General features: G+C 43.1%; 2 protein-coding genes across 2 annotated transcripts in view; one reads left to right on the plus strand and one right to left on the minus strand.

The window, feature by feature from the left end:
- Window positions 1-19744, minus strand: part of RPUSD2 (RNA pseudouridine synthase domain containing 2) — a 22306-nt gene continuing 2562 nt past the window's right edge. The window contains exons 3-5 of the mRNA XM_007538064.3: window positions 5982-6659; window positions 4238-4534; window positions 1-899 (exon numbers count right to left, since the gene is read on the minus strand). Of these exons, the coding sequence (XP_007538126.2) occupies window positions 165-899; window positions 4238-4534; window positions 5982-6659 (1710 nt within the window). The 3' untranslated portion in view covers window positions 1-164. The remainder of the gene's footprint in view (window positions 900-4237; window positions 4535-5981; window positions 6660-19744) is intronic.
- On the plus strand, window positions 2385-2908 carry LOC103127168 (small ribosomal subunit protein eS21-like). Its single transcript, XM_060175151.1, is given in 3 exon segments — window positions 2385-2748; window positions 2751-2777; window positions 2780-2908. Coding segments are annotated over 3 exon segments (435 nt in total). The 5' UTR covers window positions 2385-2417; the 3' UTR covers window positions 2857-2908.

Genomic DNA, 19744 nt, shown 5'->3' on the forward strand with positions numbered 1-19744 from the left:
AAAAAAGACTTATTTATAACTGAGAGTCCCTGAACTCTAGATGGAGGAAGGGGGAAAGGAGTTATCAAGTATGAGCAGGTCTGTTTGGAGCCCAACCTCATTCCTGCAAACTGAGCATGTGGTCAGATTCTACTACACAGAACTGTTTCATTTCAAGCAACCTCTCAGCCCTCTTGCCAGTCATCCTGTGCCCAGGCAGGCATGGGTGAGCAGTACTCAAAGCCTGGCCCTTTGTAAGACAGGGCATGCAAGAACATCACAAGGTCCTGTGGTAAAGGGTCCTGTCGCACTAGCCGGCACTCTGCACAGAGAGGGTCTATCTCATGACCCACATCTGCTTCAGCAGCCTTTGCCGAGGTTGCTGTGGTCACTGTGCCCAGGTCCTCTGGGGCTCTCTCAGCTGCTCCATCCACCTTCTGGGCAGATGCAGTCAAGTCTTCCAGGTGGTCCTTGCCCAGCTCTGAGGAGGGAGGGGCAGAGTCTGCAGGGCCTGGAGACAGGCCACTTTCACACAGATCTAGCATGTCCAGGCTCTGTTTAGCCTGGTGTTCTACCACCAGGTCCCGCAGCAGCTCTTCATCTGTCTTGGAAATGTGGCCACCCCGGCCTCGGGAAGGACCCCAGGCAGCAGAATTATAGATGGGGTCATTGAGGATGGGATGGCCCAGGTACTGGAGGTGGACTCGGATCTGGTGAGTGCGGCCCGTGAGTGGCCGGCACCGTACCACACTGGAGTGGCCATTGTAGCTCAGTCTCTGGAACACAGTCTCACAAGGCTTGCCCCGAGCATCAACACGGCACACGCCAACCTTGTAAGACACCACCAAAATTGGCTCCTTGCAGGTCACTTCCTCAGCAGGGAACTCACCTTCCACCCTGCACACATACTCCTTTTCCAGCTACACCAGAAGAAAAAAAGAAAGTCAGCACAGAGCATAAATTCAGAAAGGCCAAATTTACAGCAGTAAGGAGCCACCAGTGTCAGAAGAGGATTCAAACTGTCGCACACTTGCCAGATTCACAATCCCATCACTTAATATTTTTTATTTTTTTTAAATGTTTTTATATTTATTTTCCCCTTTTGTTGCCCATGTTATTTTATTGTTGTAGTTATTGATGCCATTGTTGTTAGATAGGACAGAGAGAAATAGAGAGAGGAGGGGAAGACAGAGAAGGGGAGAGAAAGACAGACACTTGCAGACCTGCTTCACCGCCTGTGAAGCAACTCCCCTGCAGGTGGGGAGCCGGGGGCTCGAACCAGGATCCTTAAGCCGGTCCTTGCACTTTGCGCCATGTGCGCTTATCCTGCTGCACTACTGTCCAACTCCCAATCTTTTTATTTTTATTTTAACTAGAGCACTGCTCAGCTCAGCTTATGGTGGTGCTGAAGAATGAACCTGGGTCCTCAGTCTCAGGCATGCAAGTCTTTTGCATAACCATGTTACCTCTCTACCCCCAGTAAATCTCTTTAAATTTCAGTAACTTGAGGCTGGAGGTGGTGGAGTGGCTAAAGTGTTAGACTCCAAAGTCCTGAGTTTGATCCCCAACATCCCATGTGCTAGAGCAGTACTCTGGTTTTCTGTCTACCTGTCTTGTGCTAATAAGTAAGTACAAGACAGAGGACATAGTGGGGGTTGTACTGTTATATGGGAAACTGGGGAATGTTATGCATGTACAAACTATTGTATTTACTGTTGAATGTAAAACATTAATTCCCCAATAAAGAAATTTAAAAAATATGTAAGTAAGTACAAATTTAAAAAATATAAACTATTAAAAATTTTCAGTAACTTTAGAAAATTTGAAATTAGAGTACCCCAGGAGATAACTCACCAGGTAAAGCATGTGCTTTAAAGCAAGCAAGGCCCAGCATTTGAGTCCTGGCACACTGGGATCACAATGGACAGCAACACCACAAGGAGCTCCATGGCAGGCGGAGCAGTACTATGGAGACTATCCTGTCTGTCCTCCCTCCCTAAAATGGAAGAGTGGAAAAGGTGGCCTGATGCAATCTGGGAGGTGGTGCAGTGGCAGAATTCTAGACTTATAAGCATGAGATAATTAGTTTGATCCCTAGCATTGTATATGCCAGTGATGCTTTGCATCGCTCTCCTTTTCTTTTCATTTCCTTTCTTTCCTCTCTCTTTTTATTTTTTTATCAGAGCACTGCTCAGCTCTGGCTTATGGCGGTACAGGGGATTGAACCTGGGACTTTGGAGCCTCAGGCATAAGAGTTACTTTGCATAACCATTATGCTATCTATCCCCACACGGATTGATTTCTTTCATGAAATAAGTAGATCTTAAAAAAAAATTAAACTCTGGCCTGGAGAACCCTGTCAGTGGTGGTAATACACAAGTGCAAAGAAAGCTCTGGATTCATTCCCCAGGACTGCATAAAAAAGAAGGAAGGAAAGAATGAAGGAAAAAAAGAAGGAAAGAAAGAAAGAAAGAAAGAAAGAAAGAAAGAAAGAAAAGAAAGAAAGGAAAGAAAGAAAGAAAGAAAGAAAGAAAGAAAGAAAGAAAGAAAGAAAACTTTCCTTTCTTTCCTTTCTATGTTCGCGCTACGTTCCCGCCCGTTGTGTAGCCATCAGGCGTGGCTCCACCATGCAGAACAATGCCAAGGAGTTCGTGGACCTGTACATTCGGCGGAAGTGCTCCGCCAGCAACCGCATCATCGGTGCCAAGGACCTAGCGTCCATTCGGATGAACGTGGCCGAGGTCGACAAGGTAACCGGCAGGTTCAATGGCCTTACAGAACCTACGCAAACTGCTGTACCATCGCAAGATGTGCGAGTCGGACGTCTCCATTCTACGACTGGCCAAGGTGGATGGCATTGTCTCAAAGAATTTCTGACTCCAGGGAAAATCACTATGTGGAGTATTTGTATAAATAAACAGTGAAAGCCGCCCCTCCAAAAAAGAAAAAAAAGAGAGAGGGAGAAAAACAATTAACTCCCAGGGCTGCTATAAGGATTCAGGAAGGTAGGCTCCAATGTATATAGTACTGAATCTGACATATGCTAAACACTCACATGGATTATAAAACAGATCTTCAATTATAAGCCTCAAGATCATAGTCACTACCATTCAACTTTCTTTTTTTTGGGGGGGTCTCCAGGGATTTACCATTCTAAGCTGACTTTTTCAGATAGAAAGAGCATGATAAAAAGGCAGAGAGAGGTAAATAAACCACAGCACCAAAGTTTTCTTCAATGTGGTAGAAACTGGGCTAAAACTTGGGTCACACACATGGCAAAGCAGGTGCACTATGCAAAGTAAGCTACTTTGTCCCCCTCCCTTTTTAAAAAAAGATTTTATTTGTTTATTAATGAGAAAGATAGGAGAGAGAAAGAACCAGACATCACTCTGGCACATGTGCTGCCAGGGATCGAACTCAGGACCCGCTGCTTGAGAGTCCAAAGCTTTATCACTGTGCCACCTCCTGGATCACAGCCCCCACCCCTTTTTAATATTTACGTATAAGAGAGAGAACACCAGAGCAGCACCAGAGCAGGGATAGAACTTGGGACTGCATGCTTTCAAGTCCAATGCTTTGTCCACTGTCCGCCTCCTAGGCTACCCATTTAATAGGAAATAACTAAGGGCCAGGTGGTGGTGCACCTTGTTAAGTGCTCACATTACAGCACACAAGGTCCCAGGCTCAAGCCTCTGGTCCCCACCTGCAGGGGGAAAGGTTCACAAGTGGTGAAGCAGAGCTGCAGGTGTCTCTCTGTCTCTCTCCCTCTTTATCTCCCCCTCCCCTTTCAATTTCTCTGTCTCTATCCAATAATAAAAAAATAAGAAATAACTAAAGATTTTTTGAAACATGAGATAATATAACCTGTTTGGGCATTTTGGGTATCAACCTTCCTAAAGGTAAGGTGCTTGACTACATAAACATGAAAGCTAGGGAGTCCGGTGGTAGCGCAGTGGGTTAAGCACATATGGCACAAAGCGCAAGGACCGGTGTAAGGATCCCGGTTCAAGCCCCTGGCTCCCCACCTGCAGGTCTGCAGGTGTCTGTCTTTCTCTCCCCTCTCTGTCTTCCCCTTCTCTCTCCATTTCTCTCTGTCCTATCCAACAACAACATCAATAATAACTATAACAATAAAACAAGGGCAACAGAAAGGAATAAATAAAATAAAAAAAACATGAAAGCTTACTTCAGATGTACAACTCAGAGACGGTCTTTCAACAGAAACCGTTGAGTTGCAGGAGGCAAAAGATGGGCTCACCTGCCGGTCCCGAACCTGCTCATGGATCCTCTCAGAGACAGCAGCTGTCTTGGCAAACATGAGGACCCCTGAGGTGAGGCGGTCAAGACGATGCAGGGGGTGCAGCTCCTTGAGCTGGTGTTCCTTGCCCAAGATAAAGATGACTGTGTTATGCCGGAAGCGGCCACAGGGATGGACAGGAATGGAAGAAGGCTTGTCAACCACCACCATGTCTTCATTTTCAGCAAGCAGGCGGACAGGCTCTGCTGTGACTGGAGGCTCATGCCTGTGTACAGTGTTTCGCAAGAAATCGTTGTCCTGTCAATGACATAGGCAACCAGTCAGCCCAGGTGCTGACACTTTCAGGCATACCCTGATCTTTACTGATAAGGAAGAATAACTACAGTAGAATAACTACAGTAACTAGGTAGAAAAGCAGTGTGTGTAGTGTGTTCTCTTCTCTGTAAAGATATAAACAGGCAGATTGTGGACAAGAAAAGCACAGAAAAAGGGGTCAGGAAAATATCTCAATGAGTTAGAGCACAGTATTAGTATTCCTGAGACCCCAAAGTCCCAGGTTCAATCCCTGATACCACTATAAGCTGGGGCTGGGCAGTGCTCTGGTGAAAATTATATATACATATATGTTTACAAAAAAATGTGTCCTGGAGCTCAGCTTCCCCAGAGACCCATCCTACTAGGGAAAGAGAGAGGCAGACTGGGAGTATGGACCGACCAGTCAACGCCCATGTTCAGCGAGGAAGCAATTACAGAAGGCAGACCTTCTACCTTCTGCAACCCTCAATGACCCTGGGTCCATGCTCCCAGAGGGATAGAGAATGGGAAAGCTATCGGGGGAGGGGGTGGGATATGGAGATTGGGCGGTGGGAATTGTGTGGAGTTGTACCCCTCCTACCCTATGGTTTTGTTAATTAATCCTTTCTTTAATAAAAAAAAATTAAAAAAAAATCATAATTATATAATTACACCCACTAGAATGGCTATCATCAAAAAGACGAGAAGCTACAAGTTGGCAAGGGTCTTGGGTAGTGAGCTTTGTCATGAGAGTGACCCAGGTTTGAGTCCTGATCTCACAACATTGGAGGAAACTCTGGTGTCTTTCCCTTTCTCTGCCTATAAAAAAAAAAATTAAAAAAAAAAGAGGAAGAAGAGGGAATCTCTGAACATTGTTGGTATGAATGTAAAATGGTACTGCTGTATGGAAAAAATTAAGACTAGAAAAAAACACTTTAGGGGGTCGGGCGGTGGCGCAGTGGGTTAAGCGCATGTGGCGCAAAGCGCAGGGACCGGCGTAAGGACCCCGGTTCGAGCCCCCGGCTCCCCACCTGCAGAGGAGTCGCTTCACAGGCGGTGAAGCAGGTCTGCAGGTGTCTATCGTTCTCTCCCCTTCTCTGTCTTCCCCTCCTCTCTCCATTTCTCTCTGTCCTATCCAACAACGAATTGCGTCAACAAGGGCAATAATAATAACCACAACGAAGCTACAACAAGGGCAACAAAGGGGGGAGGGGGGAAGGCCTCCAGGAGCGGTGGATTCATGGTGCAGGCACCGAGCCCAGCAATAACCCTGGAGGAAGAAAAAAAAAAAAGAAAAGAAAAAAACACTTTATTGAAGGGTGTTGGTGGAATGATTCTGACTTCATAACCCTGAAGGAAACCTTCCTCCCTTCCGGTGGAATGACTCTGACTTCATAACCCTGAAGGAAACCTTCCTCCCTTCCCTCCCCACTTCCAGTCTGCACTCCACCTTGAGCTCGGTGCTGAGGTCCCGCACCGGCTCTTCGTTGAGGTGCAGGCGCCCTGCCCGGGCAGCGGCTTCATAGGAGGCCAGAGGCTGGGCTCGGAACTCCGAGCTGAAGACTTGCAGGAGGCTGCGGCCCACCCAGCGGCCTTTACAGTAGGTCCGGAAGTCAAAATAGTAGGGTCGCACTTTGCGCAGACCACCCTCGAAGTAGTAGCTAGTTTCTGCGAAGTGCTCGTCGCCGAAGCTCACCCCTGTCCGCCGCTTCTTCGGCGGCGGCACCACGCGCTCCCCAGGGGTGCCCCGCTGCTTCCTGCGCTTGCCGGGGACCGGCGCCTGCTTCCCCTCCCCCGGGGCCGGCTCCCGCCGCATTGGTGGCAGCTCACCACTCCCGTCTCCATTCTGCTGAGCGGGAGCCCCCAGTTCGCTCGCCGCTGGGGTCTGGACAAAGTGTGACTCCGCCATCCGGCCCCCAAGGCTACTCCAAGTCCTAGGAAAGCTGAGGCACGGGAGACGTGAGCACCCGGATACTAGTAGCAGGAGCCAGCACCGGCCTCCCCGTCTCATAATCACTCGCCCCGCACTCCTGGGTCGCATGCTGAGGGCGTCACTCAGCACCAGCCAATCAGTAAGGCGCCGACGCTCCCGGGAAATGAGAAAGGCTCCCAAGGTTGAAGTTTTGAGCTGTAGTAGACATTGAATTGAGAAAGTAGTGAGTTGAGAGGCTGTGAGTTCTTGGGCATTTATCCAGTGGACACTCAAACACTAATTCGAAGGGATATATGCACTCCTGTGTTCATAGCTGCATTTTTTACATTAGCCAAAGAGTGGAAGCAGCCTAAATGCCCATCAACAGATGACTGGCTAAAGAAGATATAGAATATTATTCTGCAATCAAAAAGATGATGTGTCCTTTAGGACAAAATGGATGGAACTGGTGGTGATGATGCCTAGCGAAATAAGAGATGAAAGACAACTGCCAGAGGGGTTTCACTCACAAGTGGAATCAACCCTAACCCTAACTTGCCAAAAACAAACAAACAAACAAAAAAACACCCAAACAAAACAGAAGCAAGGAAACTAAGATTTGTGAGAACTATGGTGGTTATCTTTGGGAAGTAGGAAGGTAGGGACACAAAACTTTGGTGGTGGGTGTGGTGTCATTTTTTTTTTTTTAATTTTTAAATGTTTTATTCACTGCTCTTAATCTTTTTTTTCCTTCCAGGGTCATTGCTGGGGCTTGGTGCCTACACTACGAACCCACTGCTCCTGGAGGCCATTTTTGCCATTTTGTTGGCCTTGTTATTGTTGACACTGCTGTTGTTGGATAGGACAGAGAGAAACAGAGAGAGGATGGGAAGACAGAGGGGGGAGAGAAAGACACCTGCTGACCTGCTTCACCGCCTCTGAAGTGAGCCCCCTGCAGGTGGGCAGCCAGGGCTGGAACAGGGATCCTTACTCTGTTCTTGCTGCTTCGGGCCTTGTGCGCTCAACCCGCTGCGCTACCACCCTGCCCCTGGTATAATCTTATAATCTTGTAATATACTATTAATAAATAAAGTTATATTTAAAATCTGTGAGTGAGTAGAATGAATTGAGCACTGTGAGCTGAGAGTCAATGTGTTGAGTTGGATGAACTGAATTGAGACATAGTGAGGAAACTCATCAAAAGTAGATTCCATGTGAATATTTGCTCTATGTTTGTTGCATGTGGAAGATAATTTTATAGTTTTATATATATATATATATATATTTACACATAAATTGTATATATAAAGTTTATGTATAACACATTAACATACAAACAGTCCTCTATGGCTTTTTTCCCCTTTAACTCGTTTGTTCTTTTGTTTTATTTTTAATATTTTTTTTTGCATTCTTAGTTTCTTTATTTGTGATTAAATAAATTTGATTTGTGTATGTTACAGGATTAAGATTACAGTTTATAGTTCCATACCATATTCACCACCAAAGTTCTGTACCCCTACCATCCCACCTGCCAAAGATAACCACCATAGTGCTTACAAGTCTTAGAATCAGTATACTAGCGCACGTGGCGCAAAGCGCAGGGACCGGCCTAAGGTTCCCGGTTCGAGCCCCCGGCTCCCCACCTGCAGGGGAGTCGCTTCACGGGCGGTGAAGCAGGTCTGCAGGTGTCTATCTTTCTCTCCCCTCTCTCTCTGTCTTCCCCTCCTCTCTCCATTTCTCTCTGTCCTATCCAACAACAAAGCAACGTCAACAATGGCAATAATAACCGCAACGAGGCTGCAACAACTAGGGCAACAAAAGGGGGAAAAATGGCCTCCAGGAGCGGTGGATTCATGGTGCAGGCACCGAGCCCAGCAATAACCCTGGAGGAAAAAAAAAAAAAGAATCAGTATGCTTGCTTCTGTTTTTTTTTTAAATTATCTTTATTTATTTACTGGATAGACAGCCAGAAATCTAGAGGGAAGGGGGAGATAGAGAGGGAGAGAGATAGAGAGACACCTGCAGCACTGCTTCACCACTCCTGAAGCTTTCCCCCTGTGGGTGGGGATGGGGGACTCGAACTTGGGTCCTTGCACATTATAATATGTGCACTTAACCAGGTGTGCCACCACCTGGCCTCTGTTTTTTTTTTTTTTTTAATATTTTGCTCCCCCCTTTTGTTGCCCTTGTTGTTTTACTGTTGTTGTAGTTATTATTGTTGTTGTTATTGATGTCGTTATGATGGATAGGACAGAGAGAAATGAAGAGAGGAGGGGAAGACAGAGAGGGGGAGAAAAAGATAGACTGCTGTAGACCTGCTTCACTGCCTGTGAAGTGACTCCCTTGCAGGTGGGGAGCCCGAGGCTCAAACCGGGATCCTTAGGCCAGTCCTTGTGCTTCGTGCCAAGTGCGCTTAACCCGCCACGCTACCGCCAGACCTCACATCTGCTTTTTGTTTGTTTGCTTGTTTAGTTCATGTATACCAGATCTTTAGATTTTGTGAAATTTTTCTTGAAAAGAACTTCATTTAGAATAGGTCAGGTAGGTAGGGGCTGGTCAAATAGCTCATTTGGATAGCTCTTTGCCATGTACACAATCCAAGTTCACACCCAGCTGCCACCACATTGAGAGAAGTTTCTCTACTGTGGTCTCTTTCATGTCCTTTATTTGCCTCGGTCTCTAAAATAAATAAAACAAGCCAGGTGGTCCAGAAAGATAGCATAATGATTTTATGAAGGATTTTAATGCCTGAGGTGCTAAGTCCCAGGTTCAATCCCCAACACCACTATAAGCCAGAGTTGAGCAGTGCTTTGATAAAATAAATAATAAAGATAATAAGTAAATATAAAAGAAATCAAGTGACTTAGAAGTTGGTGCAATGAGTAGAGCACAGGATTTGCTTGTGTGAGGCTACCGAATTCCATACCTAGTATCTCATATACCTCTCTCTCTCACTAATGAATAATAAAATAATTTTTAAAAAAGGAATTGTAAATGGGGGCCAGGTGATGATGCACCTGGTTAAGCACACATATTACCATGCACAAGGACCCAGGTTTGAGCCCATACTCTCCACTTGTAGTAGGGATACTTCATGATCGGTGAAGCAGGTCTGCACATGTCTGTCTCTCTGGTTCTCTCAATTCTTTCTGTCCTATCTAATAAAAAATAGGAAAAGGAAAGGAAACAAAGGCTGGGGAGACAGCATAACAGTTAAGAAAAAAGATGTTCATGCCTGAGGCCACAAGGTCCCAGGTTCATTTCCCAGCACCACCATATTCCAGAATTGAGCAGTGCTCTGGTAAAAATAAAATATAAAAATAAATCTTTAGGGAGTCAGGTGGTAGTGCAGCGGGTTAAGTGCAGGTGGCGCAAAGCGCAAGGACAGGCATAAGAATCCCAGTTCAAGCCCCCGGCTCCCCACCTGCAGGGGAGTCTCTTCACAGGTGGTGAAGCAGGTCTGCAGGTGTCTATATTTCTCTCCCCCTCTGTCTTCCCCTCTCTCCATTTCTCTCTGTCTTATCCAACAATGACAACATCAATAAAAACAATAATTACAACAATAAAAAAATAATAAATCTTTAAAATAAAGATGGGGTGGATAGCATAATGGTTATTCAAAGAGATTCTCAGGCCTGAGGCTCTGAAATTCCAGGTTCAGTCCCCCACAGTACCATAAGCCAGAGTTGATCAGTGCTCTGGTAAAATAAATAAATATTTAACCAAGCTAATGAAAGCACATATTCACATAATACATATGAATGACCTTGAATTTTTTTTTAATATATTTATTTATTTTCCCTTTTGTTGCCCTTGTTTTTTTTTTTTTTATTGTTGTTGCAGTTATTATTGTTGTGGTTGACGATGTCGTCACTTTTAGATAGGACAGAGAGAAATGGAGAGAGGAGGGGGAAGACAGAGAGGAGGAGGAGGAGAAGACAGACACCTGCAGACCTGCTTCCCCACTTGTGAAGCGACTCCCCTGCATGTTGTATGCTTTACATTGGGTCCTAGTTCTCCCCCGCCAAGAGAATTGGATCAGTCCAGTTAGTTTTCCGCCCCGAGGAACCCCAAGAGAGGGTTCCAAAGTGAGAGAGTGTCAGAGTTCCAGGGTTGGGGAGTGCAGAGTAAGAGAGAGTGCTTGGGGCAAAGAGGCAGCAGAGAGTTCTCGACCTTGAATTTTTTAAAAATATCATAGAAAGCTAAAAGTATCAAAGAAGGGAAGTTAACTGTAATAATTTATATAGGAGCTCTTTGGACTTTTCATTATGCTAAAACAGTTGTGATTTTAGGGTTTTTATCACTTTACACACCAATGGAAACTGTGGGACATGTTATAAGTGTATAACAGACCGTTTTCACACATATAAAACACTGGTGGTGTTCTAGGGGCCAGGTAGTGGTACACCTGGTTAAGCACATATTATATTTGCAAGGATCTTGGTTCAAGTAGGTAGTGGCGACCTGTAGGAGAAAAGCCTCATGAGTAGTGAAGCAGGGCTACAGATCTTTCTCTGTCTCTTTCCCTCTCTCCTCTCAATGTTTCTTTTTCTCTATCCAATAATAAATAACAAATAAGTAAAAATTAAGTCTCAGCAGTAATGTTGGACTGTAGCCTTGGTTTTGCCGGTTGCAAACTCCTTGACTGTTATATAAGTAAAAGTCTCGATTGTGATACTACAAAGTAACTAGAATGTGCAAATTGATAAAATAGTTTTCATCCATATCTTAAAACTTTTTTTAAAATTAAATTTATTTTTTAAAATTTTAAATATTTATTTATTTATTCCATTTTATTGCCATTATTTTATTGTTGTAGTTATTACTATTGTTATTGATGTCATCATTGTTGGATAGGACAGAGAAATGGAAAGAGGAGGGGAAGACAGAGAGGGGGAGAGAAAGATAGACACCTGCAGACCTGCTTCACCACCTGTGAAGTGATTCCCCTGCAGGTGGGGAGCTGGGGGCTCGAACCGAGATCCTTATGTTGGTCCTTGTGCTTTGTGCCCCCTGCACTTAACCTGCTGCGCTACTGCCCGACTTCCTCATACCTTAAAACTTGCTATAGGTTGAACAAAGCTAGAATGCTGGCACGCTTGAACTGAGCAAAATTTCTTCACACCTGGCTTAGAGCTACAATAAATTCAATATAGTAAAGAAGTTGACAGAATTTCTTTTTGCAGACCTTCCCATACACTGTAGTTTTTCTGTTATTCTGTAGCACTAAGTCATAAAATAGTTTATTTTATTATTTTTTAAAAGTTATTAATGATTTAATAATGATGAATAAGATTGTTAGATAATAGGAGTATAATTCCATATAATTCCCACCACCAGAGTTCTATGTCCCATCCCCTCCACTGGAAACGTCCCTATTATTTTTTACAAAATATATTTATTATTGGATAAAGACAGAGATAAATTGAAAGGGGAGGAGGAGATAGGGAGAGAGATAGAGAGACTCCTGCAGCCCTGCTTCACCATTCATGAGGCTTTCCCCTTGTAGATGGGGATCAGGGGCTTGAACCCAGGTCCTTGTGCACTGTAATGTGTGCACTTAACCAAGTGAGCCACCACCTGGCGCCAAAACATCCCTACTCTTTACCACTCTGGGATTATGGACCAAAATTCTTTCTGGGGTGCAGAAGGTAGAATGTCTGGCTTTTGTAATTGCTTCTCTGCTGGACATGGGTGTTGGCAGTTCAATCCATACCCCAGCCTGTCCCTCTTTCCCTAGTGGGATAGGGCTCTGGAGAGGTGAGACTGGGACACATTGTTGAGAGTGTCTTCCAAGGGAAGTCAGGATGGCCATGCCTCCTGAGAGGAGAACCTCTAGCTTATATATTCATACATGGTACAAACTAGTGAGAGTACCTCTCATGTTCTCAGTCATGTAGTGTAACCATGCCTATCCCCTAACACTGTCACACCAGCTGGTTTACATGCCTGGCTGATATTCTTCCTTAATATTTAAAAAAAAAAAAAGGGGATTCGACTTCCGGAGGCGGAGCTACGAGCAGCAGATCGCTTTCTCTCCTCTCCTCTCCTCTCCTCTCCCGGATCAACTAGGAATACCAAAGGAGACCACCCGGACCGAAACAAGACAGGACTAGAATGACCACAGAAACCCAGTAAATCACCCGTGAGTACAAACACGCGTGGCTGGTGACAGAGAGGAGAGAGGGGCGTAAGAAGAGATTAAGTGACTGCTAACAGTTCGACAGTTTGTCAGTGGAGACACCACCTCCAGTCTGCTCCACCAACAAGGGGACAGCTGAAGGGAGGAAAGGACTCCCCAGAGACTCACCAAGTACAACTCTGAGTCTCCATTGCTATTACCCTCAGAATCTGGAGCAGCAACAGGGAGGGACACCAGGGCACAGAGATCTAACCGGGAAACTCAGGAGAAGACCTATACCTCGGTGGCATAGCTGAAGGGCTGTGAAAGTCTCTTTGCATAACCACTGGATTATCTCTGCCACACCCTGCTTTATCTCTTGGTCAGGAGTCATTGATTAAGCCAAGAAGCCTATTGATAGTTTAAAAGCCCTCAGGCTACCATAGCCTACAGGGGAAAAAAAAAAGGCTTTTACACCACTGAACTCCAACTCAGGGATTGAAAAAACTGTTAACTTATATAAAATGGTTAAAACAACAAGAAAAAATAATGGAGACTCGAACCAGAACAAGAGTCCAGCTAAAAGTCCTCCAGAGGGTGAAGCACAAAACAACGAGTTCAACATCCAAACATTAGCTAAGGAAATAATAACAGGAGTGAGTAAAGAATTTGAAAAAATTGTAATCAGAACTGCAGGAACAACAAATGAGAATATGGAAGAAAATTCTAATAATCTCATGGTTATTAGAGAGCTGAAAGCTGAAATTGCTGAGCTAAGAAGGCAACTAGCTGAACAAGCTAAAACAGTATCAGAGCAGGGCAACAAAATAGATGAACTCCAGAAAGCAGTAGAGGGCAGAGAGAATAGAATCAATGAGGCTGAAGACAGAATTAGCAAGATTGAGGATGAATTAGAGACAACTAAAAAAGAAGTAAGAGATCTCAAAAAGAGATTAAGAGATGCTGAAAACAACAACAGAATCCTATGGGATGACTTCAAAAGAAACAATATACGCATTATTGGCTTACCAGAGGAAGAAAGAGAAGGGGAGGAAGAAAGCGTTCTCCAGGCCATAATAGCTGAAAATTTCTCTAGTCTAGACAACACCAAAGACATAAAGATTCAAGAAGCCCAGAGGGTCCCAAACAGAATTAACCCAGACCTAAAGACACCAAGACATGTCATACTTAGATTGGAAAGGAATAAGGATAAAGAAAGGATCCTCAAGGCTGCAAGAGAAAAACAAAGAGTCACCTACAAAGGAAAACCCATAAGATTAGCAGCAGACTTCTCCATACAAACACTACAGGCCAGAAGAGAATGGTAAGATATCTATCGAGTGCTCAATGAGAAAGGCTTTCAGCCAAGAATACTATATCCCGCTAGATTGTCATTCAGACTAGATGGAAGCATCAAAACCTTCTCAGACAAGCAACAGTTGAAGGAAGCAACCATCACCAAGCCTGCCTTGAAAGAAGTTCTGAAAGGTTTCCTATAAACAACCGGACCACCACAAATAGAACATATATCAAAACACTCTAAAACTCTACCAGAATGGCGTTAAAATATCTTCAATCTTTGATATCAATAAATGTGAATGGCCTGAATTCACCTATTAAAAGACACAGAGTAGGAAGATGGATCAGAAAACACAACCCAACAATATGTTGTCTACAGGAAACTCACCTAGCGCAACAAGACAAACACAGACTTAAAGTGAAAGGATGGAAAACTATCATTCAAGCCAATGGCCCACAAAAAAGGGCAGGAACAGCTATTCTCATATCTGACATGATAGACTTTAAAATAGATAAGATTAAAAAAGATAGGAATGGACACTACTTAATGCTCAGAGGATCAGTCAATCAAGAGGACTTAACAATTATTAATATCTATGCACCCAATGAGAAACCATCTAAATACATCAAACTTCTACTGAAAGAGCTACAGCAATATATTAACAGTAACACAATCATAGTAGGGGACTTCAACACCCCACTCTCTCAACTTGACAGATCATCCAGGAAGAATTGGACATTTTCAGAGTCATTCATCCCAAGAAACTGGAATACACATTTTACTCAAATCCACATGGATCATTCTCAAGGATAGACCATATGTTAGGCCACAAAGACAGCATCAGCCTATTCAAGAGCACTGAAATCATCCCAAGCATCTTCTCAGACCACAGTGGAATTAAACCAACACTTAACAATCAACAAAAGATTAGTAACAGTGCCAAAATGTGGAAGCTCAACAGTACACTTCTTAACAACTTCTGGGTCAAAGAGGAAATCAAGGAAGAAATCAAAATGTTTCGAGAGTTCAATGAAAATGAAGACACAAGCTATCAAAATATTTGGGACACAGCTAAAGCAGTCCTAAGAGGGAAGTTCATAGCTATACAAGCACACATTAGGAAACAAGAAAAGGCACAAATAAACAGCCTGATTGCACATCTTAAAGACCTAGAAGAAGAAAACAAAGGAACCCTAAAGCAACCAGAAGGACAGAAATTACTAAAGTTAGGGCAGAAATAAATAACATTGAGAATAGGAAAACCATACAAAAGATCAATGAAAGTAAATGTTGGTTCTTCGAAAGAGTAAACAAAATCGACAAACCTTTAGCCAGACTCACAAAACAAAAAAGGGAGAAGACCCAAATAAATCGGATAGTAAATGAAAGAGGAGATATCACAACAGACACTGCAGAAATTCAACATATCATGCGAGGTTTCTATGAACAACTATATGCCACCAAGTTAGAGAACCTGGAAGAAATGAATGATTTCCTAGATACCTACCAACTTCCAAAACTAAGTAAAGAGGAAGTGGATAACATGAACAGGCCCATCACAGCTAATGAAATTGAAACAGTTATCAAAAATCTTCCCAAAAATAAAAGTCCTGGACCAGATGGTTTTACAAATGAATTCTACAAAACTTTCAAAGAAGAACTAATACCTCTGCTTTTAAAAGTCTTCCAGAAGATTGAAGACACTGGAATACTCCCTTCCAGCTTCTATGAAGCCAACATCACCCTGATACCAAAAGCAGACAGGGACACAACCAAAAAAGAAAACTACAGACCAATATCTCTGATGAACATAGATGCGAAAATATTGAACAAAATTCTAGCCAACCGGATACAGCAGTATATCAAAAAAATTGTTCATCATGACCAAGTGGGGTTTATCCCAGGCATGCAAGGTTGGTTTAATATACGTAAATCAATCAATGTGATCCACCACATCAACAAAAGCAAGACCAAAAACCACATGGTCATATCAATAGATGCAGAGAAAGCCTTTGACAAAATACAACATCCCTTTATGATCAAAACACTACAAAAAATAGGAATAGATGGAAAATTCCTGAAGATAGTGGAGTCTATATATAGCAAACCTACAGCCAACATCATACTCAATGGTGAAAAACTGGAAGCATTTCCCCTCAGATCAGGTACTAGACAGGGATGCCCACTATCACCATTACTATTCAACATAGTGTTGGAAGTTCTTGCCATAGCAATCAGGCAGGAGCAAGGAATTAAAGGAATACAGATTGGAAGAGAAGAAGTCAAACTCTCCTTATTTGCAGATGACATGATAGGATACATGGAAAAACCTAAGGAATCTAGCAAGAAGCTTTTGGAAATCATCAGGCAATACAGTAATGTGTCATGCTATAAAATTAACATTCAAAAGTCAGTGGCATTCCTCTATGCAAACACTAAGTTAGAAGAAATTGAAATCCAGAAATCAGTTCCTTTTTCTATAGCAACAAAAACAATAAAATATCTAGGAATAAACCTAACCAAAGAAGTGAAAGGCTTGTATACTGAAAATTATGAGTCACTACTCAAAGAAATTGAAAAAGACACAAAGAAGTGGAAAGATATTCCATGCTCATGGGTTGGAAGAATTAACATCATCAAAATGAATATATTACCCAGAGCCATCTACAAATTTAATGCTATCCCCATCAAGATCCCAAGCACATTTTTTAGGAGAATAGAACAAATGCTACAAATGTTTATCTGGAACCAGAAAAGACCTAGAATTGCCAAAACAATCTTGAGAAAAAAGAACAGAACCAGAGGCATCACACTGCCAGATCTCAAACTATATTATAGGGCCATTGTCATCAAAACTGCTTGGTACTGGAACATGAACAGACACACTGACCAGTGGAATAGAATTGAGAGCCCAGAAATGAGGCCCCACACCTATGGACATCTAATCTTTGACAAAGGGGCCCAGACTATTATATGGGGGAAGCAGAATCTCTTCAACAAATGGTGTTGGAAACAATGGGTTGAAACATGCAGAAGAATGAAACTGAATCACTGTATTTCACCAAATACAAAAGTAAATTCCAAGTGGATCAAGGACTTGGATGTTAGACCAGAAACTATCAGATACTTAGAGGAAAATATTGGAAGAACTTTTTTCCGCATAAATTTTAAAGACATTTTCAATGAAACGAATCCAATTACAAGGAAGACTAAGGCAAGTATAAACCTATGGGACTACATCAAATTAAAAAGCTTCTTCACAGCAAAAGAAACCACTACCCAAATCAAGAGACCCCTCACAGAATGGGAGAAGATCTTTACATGCCATACATCAGATAAGAGTTTAATAACCAACATATATAAAGAGCTTACCAGACTCAACAACAAGACAACAAATAACCCCATCCAAAAATGGGGGGAGGACTTGGACAGAATATTCACCACAGAAGAGATCCAAAAGGCCGAGAAACACATGAAAAAATGCTCCAAGTCTCTGATTGTCAGAGAAATGCAAATCAAGACAACAATGAGATATCACTTCACTCCTGTGAGAATGTCACACATGAGAAAAGGTAACAGCAGCAAATGCTGGAGAGGGTGTGGGGTCAAAGGAACCCTCCTGCACTGCTGGTGGGAATGTCTATTGGTCCAACCTCTGTGGAGAACAGTCTGGAGAACTCTCAGAAGGCTAGAAATGGACCTACCCTATGACCCTGCAATTCCCCTCCTGGGGATATATCCTAAGGAACCCAACACATCCATCCAAAAAGATCTGTGTACACATATGTTCTTGGCAGCACAATTTGTAATAGCCAAAACCTGGAAGCAACCCAGGTGTCCAACAACAGATGAGTGGCTGAGCAAGTTGTGGTCTATATACACAATGGAATACTACTCAGCTGTAAAAAATGGTGACTTCACCGTTTTCAGCCGATCTTGGATGGACCTTGAAAAAATCATGTTGAGTGAAATAAGTCAGAAACAGAAGGATGAATTCGGGATGATCTCACTCTCAGGCCGAAGTTGAAAAACAAGATTAGAAAAGAAAACACAAGTCAAACCTGAAATGGAATTGGAGTATTACACCAAAGTAAAAGACTCTGGTGTGGGTGGGTGGGGAGAATACAGGTCCATGAAAAATGATGAATGAAATAGTGGGGGTTGTATTGCTAAATGGGAATCTGGGGAATGTTATGCATGTAAAAAAAAAAAGAAGAAGTAGAAACGCAAAGCAGAAATTGACTGAGTTTGGAGTATGGCACCAAAGTAAGAAAGCAGAAGTATACTAGAGTTTGCAGTGAGTACCTCCCTAATACTTCCTCTCTACTTTTCCAAGCTTTGGGTCCATGATTGCTCAACAATTTGTTTGGCTTTGTATGTTAACTCTCTTTTCAGTCACCAGGTTCCAGGTGTCATCAGGATGCCGGCCAGACTTCCCTGGATTGAAGACACCACCAATGTGTCCTGGAGCTCAGCTTCCCCAGAGACCCATCCTACTAGGGAAAGAGAGAGGCAGACTGGGAGTATGGACCGACCAGTCAACGCCCATGTTCAGCGAGGAAGCAATTACAGAAGGCAGACCTTCTACCTTCTGCAACCCTCAATGACCCTGGGTCCATGCTCCCAGAGGGATAGAGAATGGGAAAGCTATCGGGGGAGGGGGTGGGATATGGAAATTGGGGGAATTGTGTGGAGTTGTACCCCTCCTACCCTATGGTTTTGTTAATTAATCCTTTCTTTAATAAAAAAAAAAAAGGGGAGTCGGACGGTGGCACAGCGGGTTAAGCGCATGTGGCACAAAGCACAAGGACCGGCATAAGGATCCCGGTTTGAGCCCCCAGCTCCCCACCTGCAGGGGCGTCGCTTCACTGGCGGTGAAGCAGGTCTGCAGGTGTCTGTCTTTCTCTCCCCTTCTCTGTCTTCCCCTCCTCTCTCCATTTCTCTCTGTCCTATCCAACAATGAATTGCGTCAACAAGGGCAATAATAATAACCACAATGAAGCTACAACAAGGGCAACAAAAGGGGGGAAAAATGGCTTCCAGGAGCGGTGGATTCATGGTGCAGGCACCGAGCCCAGCAATAACCCTGGAGGAGGAAAATAAATAAATAAATAAATAAATAAAAAAGGATGACAAGAGGACCTAGTGAGGGGTTGTATTGATATGTGGAAAACAGAGAAATGTTATGCATGTACAACCACTGTATTTACCACCGACTGTAAACCATTAATCACCCAATAAAGAAATAAGAATATAAAAAAGAATCACTACACTATATATATATATGTGTGTATATATATATATATATTCATGAGAGAGAACTGGAAAATCACTGTGGTGCATATGATGCCTGGGATCAAACTTGGGATCTCAAGTTCAATGCTTTAATTAATTAAATAGTCTACTCATTTATTAATGAGAGAGATAGGCGAAGAGAAAGAAAACCAGACATTGGGGCCAGGTGGTGGTGCACCTGGTTGAGTGCACACATTGCAGTGCGCAAGGACCTGGGTGCAAGTCCCTGGTCCCCACCTGTAGGGGAAAAGCTTTGCAAGTGGTGAAGTAGCGTTGCAGATATCTCTCTGCCTCTCTCCTTCTCTATCACCTCTTTCTTTCTTGATTTCTGGCTGTTTCTATCAAACAAAATAAAGATAATAAAAATTATTTTTTTAAAAAAAGCAGACATCACTCTGATACATGTACTGCTGCTACGGATGAAATTTGGGACTGCATGCTTGAGAGTCCTACACTTTATCCACAGCGCTACTTCCCAGGGCACTATGTTTTAATTTTTTAAGTATTTATTTATTTTTTTAATTTGCCAAAACAGGAATCAAGAAAAGCACTTTATTAAAAAATTGAATGATTAACTGCAAAAAC

Source organism: Erinaceus europaeus, chromosome 16 (assembly GCF_950295315.1).
Source record: "Erinaceus europaeus chromosome 16, mEriEur2.1, whole genome shotgun sequence".
Classification (NCBI taxonomy): domain Eukaryota; kingdom Metazoa; phylum Chordata; class Mammalia; order Eulipotyphla; family Erinaceidae; genus Erinaceus; species Erinaceus europaeus.